Source organism: Chrysemys picta, chromosome 1 (assembly GCF_011386835.1).
Source record: "Chrysemys picta bellii isolate R12L10 chromosome 1, ASM1138683v2, whole genome shotgun sequence".
In the NCBI taxonomy this organism is placed as follows: domain Eukaryota; kingdom Metazoa; phylum Chordata; order Testudines; family Emydidae; genus Chrysemys; species Chrysemys picta.
In genome coordinates this window covers 272,648,890-272,664,013 of record NC_088791.1, presented here as the reverse complement: position 1 = coordinate 272,664,013, position 15,124 = coordinate 272,648,890, and the positions used below count along the sequence as shown (strand labels likewise).

Below are 15,124 nucleotides of genomic sequence, written 5' to 3'. Positions count from 1 at the left end.
ATACTAAGCTACGCTTGTGTCTCCTCCCAAGGACCAACCTGACTTCTGCCTGCTGTGACAACGTTCCTCCCCTATCTTGGTGGGTCCTGCGCTTATTGGCGGATTTTCTTGCCTCAGAGATTCACCATGTGGGTTGGGGAACAGCCCAGAGACCTTCCCCTCTGGAAGAACACACAGTCCAGGTCAATTGGGAGGTTTGGGGGGAACCCGGGCCCGCCCTCTACTCCGGGTTCCAGCCCAGGGCCCTGTGGACTGCAGCTGTCTATAGTGCCTCCTGTAACAGCTGCATGACAGCTACAACTCCCTGGGCTACTTCCCCATGGCCTCCTCCAAACCCCTTCCTTAGTCTCACCACAGGACCTTCCTCCTGGTGTCTGATAACGCTTGTGCTCCTCAGTCCTCCAACAGCACACCCTCTCACTCTCAGCTCCTTGTGCCTCTTGCTCCCAGCTCCTCACACTCACACCACTGAAGTGAGTTCCTTTTTAAAGCCCAGGTGCCCTGATTAGCCTGCCTTAATTATTCTAGCAGTTTCTTCTTAATTGGCTCCAGGTGTCCTAATTAGCCTGCCTGCCTTAACTGGTTCTATCAGGTTCCTGATTACTCTAGTGCAGCCCCTGCTCTGGTCACTCAGGGAACAGAAAACTTCTCATCCAGTGACCAGTATATTTGCCCTCTACCAGACTCCTGTACCCCACTGGTCTGGGTCTGTCACACTGCTCAGAGTAACTGTTTTGCTATAGTGTGTGATCCTGTTCTCCAGCGACTGCAGTCCATAGAGGATTATAAACACAGGGGAATGAGGAGAGGAAAAGGAGATGGGGAAAACTAAAAGGAAGACAGGAGGAGAAGAGGGGAGCTACATTTGACATCAGTCCCAACGAGCCTTGAATTTCTCACAGGTATTGTATTATAATAAATATACATCTCTTCAGACAGTAAAGAGCAGCAGAAAAAGTGAACCAGCAACAGGACAAAACTCCTTGCTTCTCTTTATCTTTAAGACTTATTCAAGAAGTCTGAAGTCACTGGAAGTTACAAGTGCTCAGGCCTTCTGAAAAGCCAGGTTATAGCTGTATAATGTTGGAGACCCAATATCAGAGGCTACTTGAAAATCTGACCCCATATTACAGGAGACATACAGTTACAAAGGCATATGTGTTAAATTTGAAGATCTCTATAGCTAGTGTTTATTAACTTAAACCGTCTATACAAAAGTTATGTCATCCTCAATGCTCTTTTACTAACCTAAATTGGATGGATTCAACTCATTTGTCATGAACTGAAAAAAGACAGTCACCTTTTTCCGTAACTGGGTGTTCTTCGAGATGTGTTGCTCATGTCCATTCAACTTAGGTGTGTACACTCGCCACATGCACTGGTGCCGGAAGTTTTTTCCCTCAGCAGTATCCGTAGGGAACCGGCTCCGGCGCCACCTGGAGTGGCGCACACCTGCTGTTGTACGTAGGGCGCCGCCGGTTCCTCCCACTCAGTTCCTTCTTGCCAGAAATTCCGACAGTAGGGAAGGAGGGCGAGCTGTGGAATGTACATGAGCGACACATCTCAAACAACAGCACTTACAGAAAAATGTAACTGTCTTTTCCTTGAGTGCTTGCTCATGTCCATTCAACTTAGGTGATTCTCAAGCAGTACCCCATGGAGGTGGGTAGGAATTCACAGACATGTAGATTGCAACACAGCTATGCCGAACCCAGCGTCGTCTCTGGCCTGCTGAGTGATGGCATAACGGCCTGTGAACGTGTGCACCGAAGACTATGTCGTAGTGTGACAGATGTCCCGGATCGGGAAGTGTGCCAGGATGGTCGCCAAGGATGCCTGCACTCTGGTTGAGTGGGCTCTGACGATCGGTAGTGGAGGGACTCCCGCCAACTCATAGCAAGTCCAAATGCAAGAGATGATCCAATTAGAAATCCTCTGTGTGGACACCGGGAGGCCCTTCATCCTATCAGCTGTAGAAATGAAAAGCTGAGTCGACTTATGGAAAGGCTTTGTCCAATCTAGGTAGAAAGCCAGACTGGACAAAGCTTACGTCCCAAGTGTGAAGGCGCCTCTCTTCACTAATCTCATGGGGCTTGGGGCAGAAGACCGGAAGGAAGATGTCCTGACTCATGTGGAAAGTAGACACCACCCTGGGGAGGAAGGCATCAGAGAGGGAGCCCTTGCCCAGACCCCATCTGGAGCAAAACCTGTGGCACTCCTGTTCTGCCTAGTGGTGATCAAATCCACTTGGGGAGTTCCCCGCCTCTGAAAGATCATGCTGGCTACCTCCGGGTGGAGCACCCACTTGGATGAGAGGAGAAGTCCCTGCTTAGGTGATTTGCTAGCGTGTTCTTGGCACCCGGAAGGTGACACACTTCTAGGTGGATTCCATGGTCGATGCAGAAGTCGCAGAGACGGAGTGCCTCTTGGCAGAGGGCCGAGGATCGTGCTCCCCCTTGTCTGTTGATGCAGAACATTGAAGCTGTGTTGTCCGTCAAGACTCTGACCACTCTGCTTGACAGGTGAGGTAGGAAGACTGTGCGCTGCCCTGAACTCTTTGACGTTTATGTGTAGCATCATTTCCTCTGGGGATCACATACCCTGGGTCTGGAGAGTGCTGAGGTGCCCTCCGCCCCCCAGCCGAGATCCAAGGCGTCCGAAACCAACTCCACTGAGTGAGGAGTGCTGACGAAGGGAACTCCTTCCAGGATTTTCCTGGGGTTGGTCCACCATCCCAGCCAGGTAAGCACCGTTGCGGGGATGGTAATAACCTTTCCAGGTGGTCCCTGGACTGGGAGTAGATTGTTGCTAGCCATTGCTGCAGGGGTCACACCTGGAGCCTGGCGTGGCGCATTGCATATGTACACACTGCCACGTGACCTAGGAGGTGCAGGCAAACCCTGGTTGTGGTCAGGGGAAACACTGAGACTTCCGCGACGAGGTCCGTCAATGCCCTGAATCTCTCCAGTGGCAGGAACACCCTGCCGTAGGTCAAGTCGAGCACCACTTTGATTAACTCTATCCTCTGTACCAGAACTAACGTGGGTTTTTTGTCGTTTACCAACAGGCTGAGGCGACTGCAAGTGACTAACAGCATCGTGACATCTCTTTGGACCTGGAGCTGCCTCTGACTAGCCAGTCATCAAGGTACGGGTAAATCTGGACACCCCAACGTCTGAGGTAAGCTGCCACCACCAACATGCACTTGATAAATACCTGCAGTGCTGTCGCTAGGCCAAACGGGAGAACCGCAAACTGATAGTGGTTTGGACCTACAGTAAACCGGAGGAAGCGTGCGTGTCCCTTGAAGATGGCGATGTGAGAATGCGCATCTTTCAGATCGAGGGCAGCGTACCAGTCTTCCGGATCCAGGGAGATAATGATGGAGGCCAGGGAGACCATGTGGAACTTCAGCTTTGCTAGGAAGTGGTTCAAGTCTCGCAGATCCAGGCTAGGTCGTAAAAGTACTGTACTCTGGAGGAATGACCTCCACTGCACCTAGCTGCAGTAACCCCTCCACCTCCTGCATGAGGAGACTCTCGTGAGAAGGGTTCCTAAGGAGGGACCGGGAGAGGGGGTGGGAAGGAAGCAACTGAAGGATGTAACCCCGCACCACCATACTGAGGATCCATCGGTCTGATGTTATAGATGCCCACGGAGGAAGTAAAGGAGAAAAGCAGTTGGCAAAAATAGGGGAGGAAGGATCCTGGGAACAGTCCGGTATGGGACGCTTGCCCACCTGCTTATTGCAAGTAGAGCTCGACTGAGAAGCCTGCGAAGGCTGGTGGCTAGGCCGCCACTTGTAGCCTCTGGATTTCTTATGAGGAGGCTCCTGGCGAGGGTGGCTTCCCTGGCCCTGAGGCTGCTGTGGCTTGCACTGCTTGTGGGCAGGGCTGGGAACATATAGGCCCAATGTTTTAAGGGTTTTGCAGTAATCCTTGAGGCCATGGAGCTTATTGTCCGTCTGTTCCGCAAATAGGGCTTGCCCATCGAAGGGAAGGTCTTGCATCAACTGCTGAGCCTCCATGGATAAGCCATAGAGGAGCAGCCAGGACGTTCGGCGCATAGCAACGGCCAAGGCCATGGTTCGGGCGGCAGTGTCCACCACATCTGACACTGCCTGGATCGTCGCCCTGGCTGCAGTTATGCCCTCCTCCAAAATAGCCTGGAACTCCTTCCTAGAAGCCTCAGGAAGGGAGCCCTCGAACTTGGCCATGGCTTGCCACATGTTAAAGTCGTAGCCTCAGGTTCACCGTGTTGTTCCCTGTAGTTAACCGCCTCTACCACTAGGGAGTTGGGAGCAGGGAGGGTGTACAGGTACTTATGGCCTTTGGATGGCATAAAGTACTTGCGCTCAGCCCTCTTGGAAATGGGGGACAGGGAGGAAGGAGTTTGCGACAGGGCATTGGTGATCTTCGAGACTCCTTCATGAAGGGCCAAAGCCACCCTGGCCGGTGCTGTGGAGCAGAGGACATCGAAGAAAGAGTCCAAGGGCTCCTTTAATTCCTCTGCCTGAAGGCTCAGGTTGACAGCGACCCTCTTCAACTGTTCCTGATGCGCTTTAGCGCCACCGGTCCCCAAGACCCCATTCCAGATCGGACTCCAGGCGGAGTGACCGGCATCAGTCAGAGCAGAGCCACCATTCCGCTCTGTCCTGGTTGCCTGGGAGCGACCACTCAGGATCCAGCCCTGGTTCGGAGCGAGGTTCCCTGATGGCGGGACAAGCTCTGGTATCAGTGATACTGGCTACAGTGTCGGCACCAAAACCAGCCCCACGGGCTCAGGCCCAGTGGCTGGCGCCATGGTACTCATGGAACCCTTGAGGGTTCACCCAGCCTTTCCAAGCCATCCACTCCGTATCAGAGACCAGCTGCCTCTCTCTCCTGTCCTCCTCTGGTGCACGAAGCCTCGAGCGCAAGGGGACCCTTCAGGTCCAAGAAGGAGCAGGGCAACAAGCCACTGGGCAACCAATGGTTGTGGAGGACCCTACAGCACCGGCATCTTCCTCGTCGTCGCCCAATGAGGCTATAATGGGTCCATCTCCCTCAATGGATCTGCGACGGCCTGGAGCTGGCGATCTATGTCTCGCACTTGACAAACCATACCACGATGAGGAGCAGTATCGGGCGTTGGAATGGGCCCGGTGCTGGGAAGCGCCCGCACATGGTGACGCCCTCCTAGGGGATCGGTGACGGTCTGAAAAATGGAAGCATCGATCCCTCAACGGGTCCCTGAAGCGGTACCATGGTCGCAGAGATACAGGACGCCAGGACCGGTACTCCTGCCGGGGGCGTGTGCCTCCAGAGGTCTGCACCCAAACACCTGCGAGCTGCCTCGAGCCTCTCTGCCCGTGCCCAAGGTCCTTTCACGGTCAGAGGCATGGTGGCTACGGGAGGGCGAGCACTGGCGGGACGTCCCCCGTGACAGGTAACGGTGCTGCTGAGGTGGGGACTGTGGCGGTCCAAATGCAGGTTTACCCCCTGACTGGGAACCACAGGAGCCGGTGTGCACGGCACCAGGAGGTACTTGATCTCCTGCGCCGCCTGCAGGGCCTCTGGTATGGATGGTACCTGGAGCTGGTTGAGGTCTCTGCCACTATCCGGGGTGGCCGGCGGGAAACAGGCTGGGCTACACCGCTCAACCAGAGCTTGGGCCCAAGATACCGACGGGGGTGAAGAGATGCCCAGCGCGGAACCTTGCTCGCACGCAGTCTTATTCTTTCCCTTGCGGGAAGCTAGAGACCAACCTCGCACCATCTTCTTGGGGTTCTTGGTCGGAGCTACAGATGAGGACCAGTGCTGGCCAGTGTACCGAAGTCTCGGTGCTTGGCGCTGAGTTGGAGTGTTGCTCCGGTACCAGGGTGAGGCCCGACTCCATAACGCGCATTATTAAACGAATATCGTGCTCCTTCTTAGTCCTTGGCTTGAAGGACTTCCAAATCTTGCACTGTTCATTAATGAGCAGTTCGCCCAAGCAACATGGACAGCTGCTGGGTCGATCAATAATGGGAATGGGTCTCTTGCAACGATCACCGGGCTTAAAGCCTGGGGACCAGGGCATGTCCGATCCCAAGGCAAAGTCCCGTTCAGGACCTACGAAGTCTCTAACTATAGCTAAGGGATTTACTAACACTAACAGAAAACTATACACACTATAATACGAACAAGAAAGCAACAGCACTAGCTGAAGCAGCAACAGTTCCAGCACTGTCAGTGGTGGCAAGAAGGAACTGAGGGTGGGGGGGAGCCGGCAGCGCACTGTGTACCGCAGCATGTGCACGTCACTCCAGGGGGTGCCGGAGCTGGTCCCCTACGCATACTGCTGAGGGAAAAAACTTCCGGCACCAGTGCATGTGGTGATCTCACACACCTAAGTTGAATGGATATGAGCAACCACTTGAAGAACATTTATTTTATATTTAGTTGACATAAATTAGAAAAGTTAACTACAGGAACCGAAAGCATTTTTTAAGCCTAACTTTAGCTGAGATGGTCTGACCCATTCAGAGATTAGCATGCTTTTTTGCTTTATTTTCCATAATCTCAAAGTAAAATTATGAGGACCTCAAAATTCAGTTTGACTTAAAAATAAAAAAAATTCTGGATCGAAGTGCAGTCAAGAAATTGTAGGATGAACAGCAGGACAGTTTTCTGTTAAGAATATACTTGGTCACTAAGAATCCAGAATATAGCAAAAACGCAGGTCAGTTCTAAACGGTTTGGAAGATAAAGTTAGGGTTGTTCTGTACTCCCTTCTCACAATTATCCAAGAGACAATTTATGTCTCAAACTGGAGATTCTATGTCCATGAAAGATGCTTCAGATTTTGAGTTCCTCTAGGATCTTAAGTCAATCATATACTTATATTGCTAGAAAATATACTGAAAAAAGTAAACAGTGGGAACAAATTCTGAAAGCATTTTTTTGTCCTTTCAACACCAACTACACTGTTATTAGTGAGGGTAATTTGATCAACTTGTTCCATCTATGCTGTTCTGAGGAAATATGTTGACACTGTCTCTATCAAATACAGAACTCCTAAATGTACTATGCCTGTTTTATAAAGAAGCATATTTACTTTACCTGTTTTTTCTTCTGTGCTTCATTGGAATCTAGAATGGAAGTGGAAACAACAGGCAAAGATTTCTGTGCTGCCTTCAAAGCAGCAGGATTGTATACAGTTTTTGTCAAGCCAGTAGAAGTGGACAATACCTATAAGAGAAAATCATTTTATTATGTCAGTTTTTAGATTTTTTCAGCAAGAGTGCTTCAAAATGCATTGGCTTTTCTACAATATAGACACCTTTTGCCTTCTTTGATTATAATTCATTACCATATCAAAATTAAAGTAACAAACATGTTCGGAGTAGCTTGGAGTTAAATGATAAACAAAAATGCAGCATTACATCAACTATCTGCTTTAGCCAGTTAGGCTACTTTGGAATTGTCACATCCATGTTTAAATAAATACCACAAAAATGAAGGTATGAAATTACTTCCCTCATTAGGAGGCCACTGCATTTCTATAATGGGCATTTAAATAGCTTCACTATAACTTAGGAGAAAGTTAAAATTAAAAGCCGCATGCAGATTGCTGGTGAATCCACTGGTCAACCATGTACTCCATAAAAAAATGATACCAAGAGAAAAAAGTGGCAGGAAGGAAACAGCAGAAAGAAATGAATTAGAATGAATCCCTTACAAAGAGGGATTTACAATTGATATGTATCACAAAAAGGGCTTTACAACTTTATTCTCTATTACCTCTACTCCCTTCCACTAAAAGAGTATTTTCTAGAGTGGATGTGTTGAGAGTAGAAAATAATTCAAAGTGTTATTATCAATGTCAATTGTAAAAGCTCATAAGAAGTGCCTCAGTGGGCCAATTAGAGATGAGCTGAAATGCTGCTTTAACAAATTACAAAAAATTCCACACTCCTCCAAACTGTACATCTACAAATGCCTTCAGGACAGTCTGCTTCATAAACAGGCAGGAAACCAATGAAAGAAAAAAAATGTTGATATTCGCCTTAAATCCAGTCTTATCTCCTGAAGTTTCTGGCTACTACTGCCGTGACTCACAAAAACAAAGATTAATCAGCAGCCATTTAACAATAAAGGAGAGACCAGCTAAACTACTTAAATATTACTTAAAATGTATTTGCAATTAAAGTTGAACCAAGTAATGTGCTAACAATTTAGGCTCTAGAATAGATCCTCTAAAAGCGTTTCAGTTCAGACAAATTTTTGGTGGTAGAAAGCATACAACCCAATATCTGAAGTTCAAAATGTGAAATAGTAGTACATGCCCCATTGCATTTTATTCCAATTGCAATTTAACCATTCATTAAGCAAAGTATACTTGCTGTATACTTTCTCTGAGACTATTTTTGGCAGTTAATTGTGTTTCAATTAGATGTTTATGATAAGGGCAAAGTTCAAACAAAATTAATTTTGTATCAAGGATACAGCTGATACACAAATGTGAGCAGAAGGAATAATACAACATGCATTTTCTTACCTTCTCTGTTGCGGAAGCAGGAAGTTTTGACACAAAACCCAGCCTATCTTTCACAGATAATTTAGTCACATTCTAACAAGAAAAAGAAAAAATTAATTCTTTTCTAATCCTGTGTAATTGTATAAGAGTATAACTAAGTTCTAAAGTTTTAACTGTACAATGCTGAATGCAGACTATAACAAAAGGGTTCAGCAAAGTCTGGAGGATTATTTTTAAGATCTAAAAATTACCAGCTTTTAAGTAAAAAGAACAGGAGTACTTGTGGCACCTTAGAGACTAACAAATTTATGGTATCAGATGCTTGAATATAAGAGCTGTCTGGTAAGATAGGAACTGATTCCAAAATTGAATTGACATGACATGAGGATCTGCCCAAACACATCCAACTGTAACATCAGGGGCCTTATTGTGGAAAAAGTATGTTTCACACTAGCAGACCAAAGAGTATCTCTGTAGGCACTTACAAATAAATCACAATTTAAAATGAAACCCTGCTAAAGAAAGAACATTATAAGCTGCAGTTTCCAGATATCAATTGCAAAGAGGCACTTTCAGGACTTACGCATTTTGTGAATTCTAAACTAAGGTTTTCTTCCTCTTTTGGAGTTCCCAGAGGGTTAAAGTAATTGTCCGATGCTGAAAATGTCTACTTATAGACATGACCCAATACCTGAAGAGTATTTAAAGGTAGAAATTCATCTTGAAATCTCTCAGGAATCATAGTGTGTACTATGGTGCTTTGCCTCCTTGTATTAAGGAATTACGTAAAATTCTTGGAAACATTTCCAAACCACAAGCTGACCATCTGTTCGTAATGCTGCTGGTGAGCTGGCAGAGCTGTCAAAAGCCTGAAACATCTATTAGATCTGTTGATTTTGGGCAGGTGAAGATTCTAACGGCTTCTGCAGACAAGTTAAGCACCATATGAACTAGGATCTGACCTATCTCTGCCACTTCTTAGCCTGGTCCCCTGAAACAGTGCTCCAAACAGTCTAACTGTGAAGGTAGACAGGACAAAACCTATCGCAGGATAGCGCCTCAGACCATTTTCATTGCAGGTTCAATAGGAGCAATTACTGAACCATCACCATCAAGAATCTAAGTATGTGGCTTCAGAAGGAGGAGACAGTTAAAATCAAAGATAATGGTTACTGAAGGAAGTTGGCAACACTAATAGCCCATCTTCATTAGGAAAGCTCTTTCTGCGCTAAGAATATTCTGCATTATCACTCAAATTAGGGAACAAAGTGCTTACATTTAGATGCCCCATCCTTTTCCAACCTGCACACGTATGAGTACCATGTATGTGGTACAAAATGAGAATACATGCTAGAGACTGTGTTCTCTTATTTAATGAGAAAGTAGCTGTCCTAGACCTGCTCAACACTTGAAAATTAGATCAGGCTAACTATGTCGCTCAGGGCTGTGAAAAATTTCATGTCCCGTGCAACACAGTAAGGTCATCCATCCTAAGCCATACTTGTAGAGTGTAGACATAGCCTTACTAATGTGTTTAAAATTTTGCTCATGCAGACAGTTTGGCTCCAACCCTGCAAGTCAACGGGGCTCTATGAAGGCACAATGAATTCCAAGAAAGGGGACTCAATAGTTTCCACAGCTTTTACTGCAGTGGACTGACATTTTAGGAGATGGACTGGACAAGTACATTTGGTTTCCTATGTATCTTGATTTCTAACACATATTTTGCCGCCTAAAATAAATGAGTGACTATTGAAGCAAAAGAGTTTAAGTGATAATTCTTAATAAATGCTACACTGTGCAAGTATTAGCTGTTTCACAATTTAATGCAAATATTAAGAAAATATTTGTACAATCAGAACAGGATTATATGCAACAAAATAAAAGGATATCAATTGGATGACCTATGTTTGCTCCAAAACATTAGACATTTAAAGGTGAAAGCTTTATTTGGTCACGCTTTTGGTTAACCTATTTTAATAGAGGAGGTTTTCTTTCCTGATAATATGCAAATTATTCTGTTGAGAAATCTTTATATTAGTATTTTATTATTCTGTGAAACATGATTTTTCATGATGTGCCTGAGTGCTTTAGCAATGGAAAGGTAGAAATAGCTCGATAAATTCAATCCATGCCCCAGAGCTGTGACAAGATTTACTGTGTCCAACATAGCAACATATAACAAAAAGTAAGGAATTCGGCATCTAAAAATTGATCTTCAAAATGAGTTCAGAGGCACCGCCATACCAACCACTATGTCGCAACTCTCAGGCAAGAGAGATAGCTAGGCTTTTATCAAAAACATAAAAGCTAATTTCAAAATGCTGAAAAAAACTAGTTTCTTTAATAAAGATTTAACATGGATAGAAATGTTTTCAAGTTTTTTGAAAATTTAATTGAAAATCTAGGAACTATTCCTCTGTAGTGTTGCAAACCCAAACAATAGAACTAGCCAAATATCCTTAGATTTAGAACGACTCTCCAAAAATGTTACTCATACAAAATGACAGATACATTAATGTGACAAATGCATATTTTTTTATGGTGTCCTCTACAACTACATTATCTCTATGCATACATTTTTGAGCTATGAAAACATTACAAACATATCATGAGGAAAGATATTACTATTTTAAACTATTTATCACAGACATTTCTCTAGGCAAGCTATACATACCTGAGCAACTTCTGTACTGGCACTCTGAGCCTCTGCGGGCTCAATATTACTTGCAGGTACAGGACCTAATCGCTCTTTGACCGACTGCTTCACTACTGGTAAACTGGGTTGCTGAACTAAAGGCTGTATTACCTTTAAAAGAAGAAAAAAATGTTTAAATCAAAGACACTAACATACTAACAATAGGTTGCTGCCTATGTAGACCAATAAAGGTACAATGAAGCTGTTACTGTCTCCTTTTAAATTTATAGTATTTCCTTTCTACCATTATAAAATTTTAGCCTTGCTACCAAAAGAAGCATAGAATCATAGAATATCAGGGTTGAAAGGGACCTCAGGAGGTCATCTAGTCCAACCTCCTGCTCAAAGCACGACCAATCCCCAGACAGATTTTTGCCCCAAATCCCTAAATGGCGCCCTCAAGGATTGAACTCACAACCCTGGGTTTAGCAGGCCAATGCTCAAACCACTGAGCTATGCCTACCCCCCAGCACATGCCTTAGCCTGCGCCGCTTCCCGCAGCCCCCATTGGTCTGGGATGGTGAACTGCGGCCAGTGGGAGCCGCGATCAGCCAAACCTGCAGACGTGGCAGGTAAACAAACCATCCTGACCCGCTAGGGTGCTACCCTGGCGGGCCGCGGGCCAAAGGTTGCCGATCCCTGAGTTAGATCCTGAGCACGTGGGCAAGATCCACCAGGCACACACCTGGAAGAGAATTCACTGTAGCAACTCAGAGCCCTCCCCATCTAGTGCCTCATACTGGCAGTTTGGGATATTTGCTACTAGAAGTCACTAGGGTGGGGTATCTCCTTCAAGGAGTCCCTCTACACTTTTTTTAAACTGTTCTCCATGAAGTGTGCTGATTTTATAAAGATATTTTTCTTTTAACATACATATTTGGGATAATGTATGCATTTTTATTCTGTATTTCAGAATAGTTTATTTCAATATATCTCAGAGCTATTCACACTGAAGGATGAGGTCCCTGCCCACTGTAGAGTCCTGTCCTTTCTGCTGTTTTTAGGTTTTATTTCTCTGTTGTTAATAGCTACATTTCTATTCACTACTAATCATTTTGAATACAATTTTCTTAACTTTGATCTGTTAAAACCGGCAAGTGACATTGAAAAAATAGTAAGAGCCATACTTCTTGTGCCTCTCATGAAGTTAGATTATCCTCTTCTACTTCAATTGTTTATTTGCTAAAAGACAGGGAAAACACACCTGCAATGACAGATCTCTGCAGTTTTGATAATGACCTTGGTATTTATATACCAGTTTTCATCACTCCGCTGTTTAGATTACAGAAGGATAAAAGGTGGGGGGAGGAGGGGGGAACTTCCCCTTGCACAAGCAAGTCTAGTAAAACTTTTTTGAACTAGGCTGCAGCACAACGAGCTGGTATTTGAAACACGTGACGATCACCATCCTAACTGACAACTATTATCTCTGCTTGGTTTGGCAAAACAAAATAAAAAAAAATTCAAGTTGTAGAAGACTGAAAAACGCTTCTGAGCATGCTCACAGGCATTTGATAAGAATTACTTAGAGCCATAATGAAAACCATCTTTATCATCAGTAGAATTTCTCCCTGTGAGCACAGGAGGCTGAGTGGGACAGTAGCTGCTGCCAGGACAATTTACAAGATAACAGGTCATTGAAAAACAAACCACTTATTTTTAATTCAAAACTGCCTTTTTCATACATGGAAAAAATTGTGGACCACACACAGTTACAGATAAAATTACCACAGAATCCAGAGGCATCAGAAATCTGGATAAAAAACTAAATTTTGTAAAAGTGAATATTTGTTCTCATAGAAATTGAAGATATAAGACCAGATATTAATTCAGATAAACAGAAGATATAGATGTTCATGGTCCAGATTAAAGAGTACAGAAATCTCAGGTTGGAGGGGAGCTTCTGAGACCCGATAACCACCTAGAAGGGGCTAGTTGGCAGACACTCCATCCCCAATCTGCAAGGCTTAGTAGAATCCTTATTAGGCTTATCAGGCCTCCAATCAAGCCAAACATTGGCTCACCTGGTGATTAACAACCTAACAAGGCTTGTGAGTTATCACTAAGGAGAATCCTAAGTCTCACTTTGAGTTCTCCCCATACCTGTGGAACTCAGGGGGTCCATAAAAAGGGAATTATCCCCCCATCACTTCCCTCCAAATCCCATGCTCTCTAAAAGCACACCTCTGATGTACTCCCTTCCTACAGAGCAGTGTACACACTCCTATATTCCTTCAGGAGCACCTCAGTACAGAAGTACATTCCACCACACTTTCCTACGGGAGTGAGCACGTACATCACAAAAGGAGGCAGGGAAAACAGGGTCTTTTGGGGGTGTTTAGCAGAACAGAGATATTCTCCCGTAAAAACAAGATGCATAAATCGACCACCTTTCTCATGCTTTGCTACAAGAAAAAGGCTGTCACCTAAAAACAATTACCGTACATACTCATTCATAAGCTGAATTTTTTTAGTAAAAAAGGGAAGCACCAGAGAAGGGGGTCGGCTTATGAATGGGTATAGAGGGAGAGGTGGGACACAGCCCCTACCCCTAACAGAGGGAGCAAGGAGAGGCAGCACAGCCAGCAGAGCCAGAAGGGAAGAGGCAGGGCCAGAGTCTCTCCACTTCTGGCCACACTGCTCTTCCCCCAGCCTCCAAAGCAGCTGCAGCTCTGGGGATGGCAGGCTGCAGCCGCGCCGCCTGGTCTGGCCCACCGGAGCAGGCTGCGGCTGCGCTGCCAGAACAGCTCCAGCTGGGCCAGAGACGTCCTCTCCTGGCCCTCCCCAGATAAGCTGGGAAGGGATGGCATGGGGAGAGTGTGGGGGGGTCCCAGGGGTTACTGCCCTGACTCCCAGCTTCTCCCCCTCAAAAAATTTCCCCACCAGTTGCTATCCCGACCCGTCAGGGTAAGCAGCTGGAGCACCGGGACACTTTGTTTACTTAGGTTTACCTCAGGGCCTGTGGACGCTCGAAGTAAACAAACCATCTCGGCCCACCAGCAGTTTATCCTGATAGCCCGGGAGCCAAAGTTTGCTGACCCCTGAATTATAGGGTCGGCTTATGAACGGGTTATACAAATTTTCCATTTTTACTTATCCATCTTGGGTGGGGTCAGCTTATAAACAAACCGGCTTATGATCGACTATATACAGTATGTCATTTAGCAGAGCAGACACTACTTTAGATCCCTGCTTTATCTCAGAAGAACAGAAATGACATGGACTGGAATATTCCACAAGTCACATAATAGTACTTGGGTAAAACCATCATGTGAGCCTTAATTCATATTTTGCTAATCTGCTCTTGAACCTTATGCCTGAGACACAAAAGCAAGGCTCTATTATAAAACTTCTAAATAAAATCAGTTACAACTAGTATTAGTTATTGTTCTTTTAAAATTTATACTATTAAACTGTCTTGTCTATATTCCAGTAATTTAATTACAATGACCAATTTTAACGAATTTTAGATAAAATTCCAGTACACAGACTTAACTTCTTTACCTTCTGCATGGTAGCTGACATTTGTGGAGCACTGCCTTCTCGATGCCAATAGACTTTAATAAAGCGATTATTTAATACTGCTTCTGTGCTTGATATAGCTTTCTTTGCTTCTTCGTGGGTGGCAAACTGGATAAGGGCACCTTCTGGATCACCATGATAGGCAACCTAAGATTTCATATTGAAAAGTCAGACTTACACAGCAGTTCCTACAACACATACTCAAACTGACATGTCATTCAATATAACCATTAAACCACTATTTTCAGGAACTCAAAAGCTTCCAATTTAAATGCAGTTAGGATTTGGTATTCATGACTTTAAACGTAAAAGATTTATTTTTAATATTATAGTTTTCAGACATCAGTTTGGCTGTTATTAAAAATAGGGAGACAAAGAAAAGATATGAGATCACTTATATACCTG

The 15,124-nt window shown here is 45.1% G+C and overlaps 1 protein-coding gene across 1 annotated transcript in view; it reads right to left on the bottom strand.

The window, feature by feature from the left end:
* Positions 1 to 15,124, bottom strand: part of RBM26 (RNA binding motif protein 26) — a 103,138-nt gene that overhangs the window by 50,524 nt on the left and 37,490 nt on the right. The window contains exons 12-15 of the mRNA XM_008178530.4: positions 14,702 to 14,866; positions 11,177 to 11,308; positions 8,521 to 8,592; positions 7,083 to 7,211 (exon numbers count right to left, since the gene is read on the bottom strand). Coding sequence (XP_008176752.2) covers positions 7,083 to 7,211; positions 8,521 to 8,592; positions 11,177 to 11,308; positions 14,702 to 14,866 — 498 coding nt within the window. The remainder of the gene's footprint in view (positions 1 to 7,082; positions 7,212 to 8,520; positions 8,593 to 11,176; positions 11,309 to 14,701; positions 14,867 to 15,124) is intronic.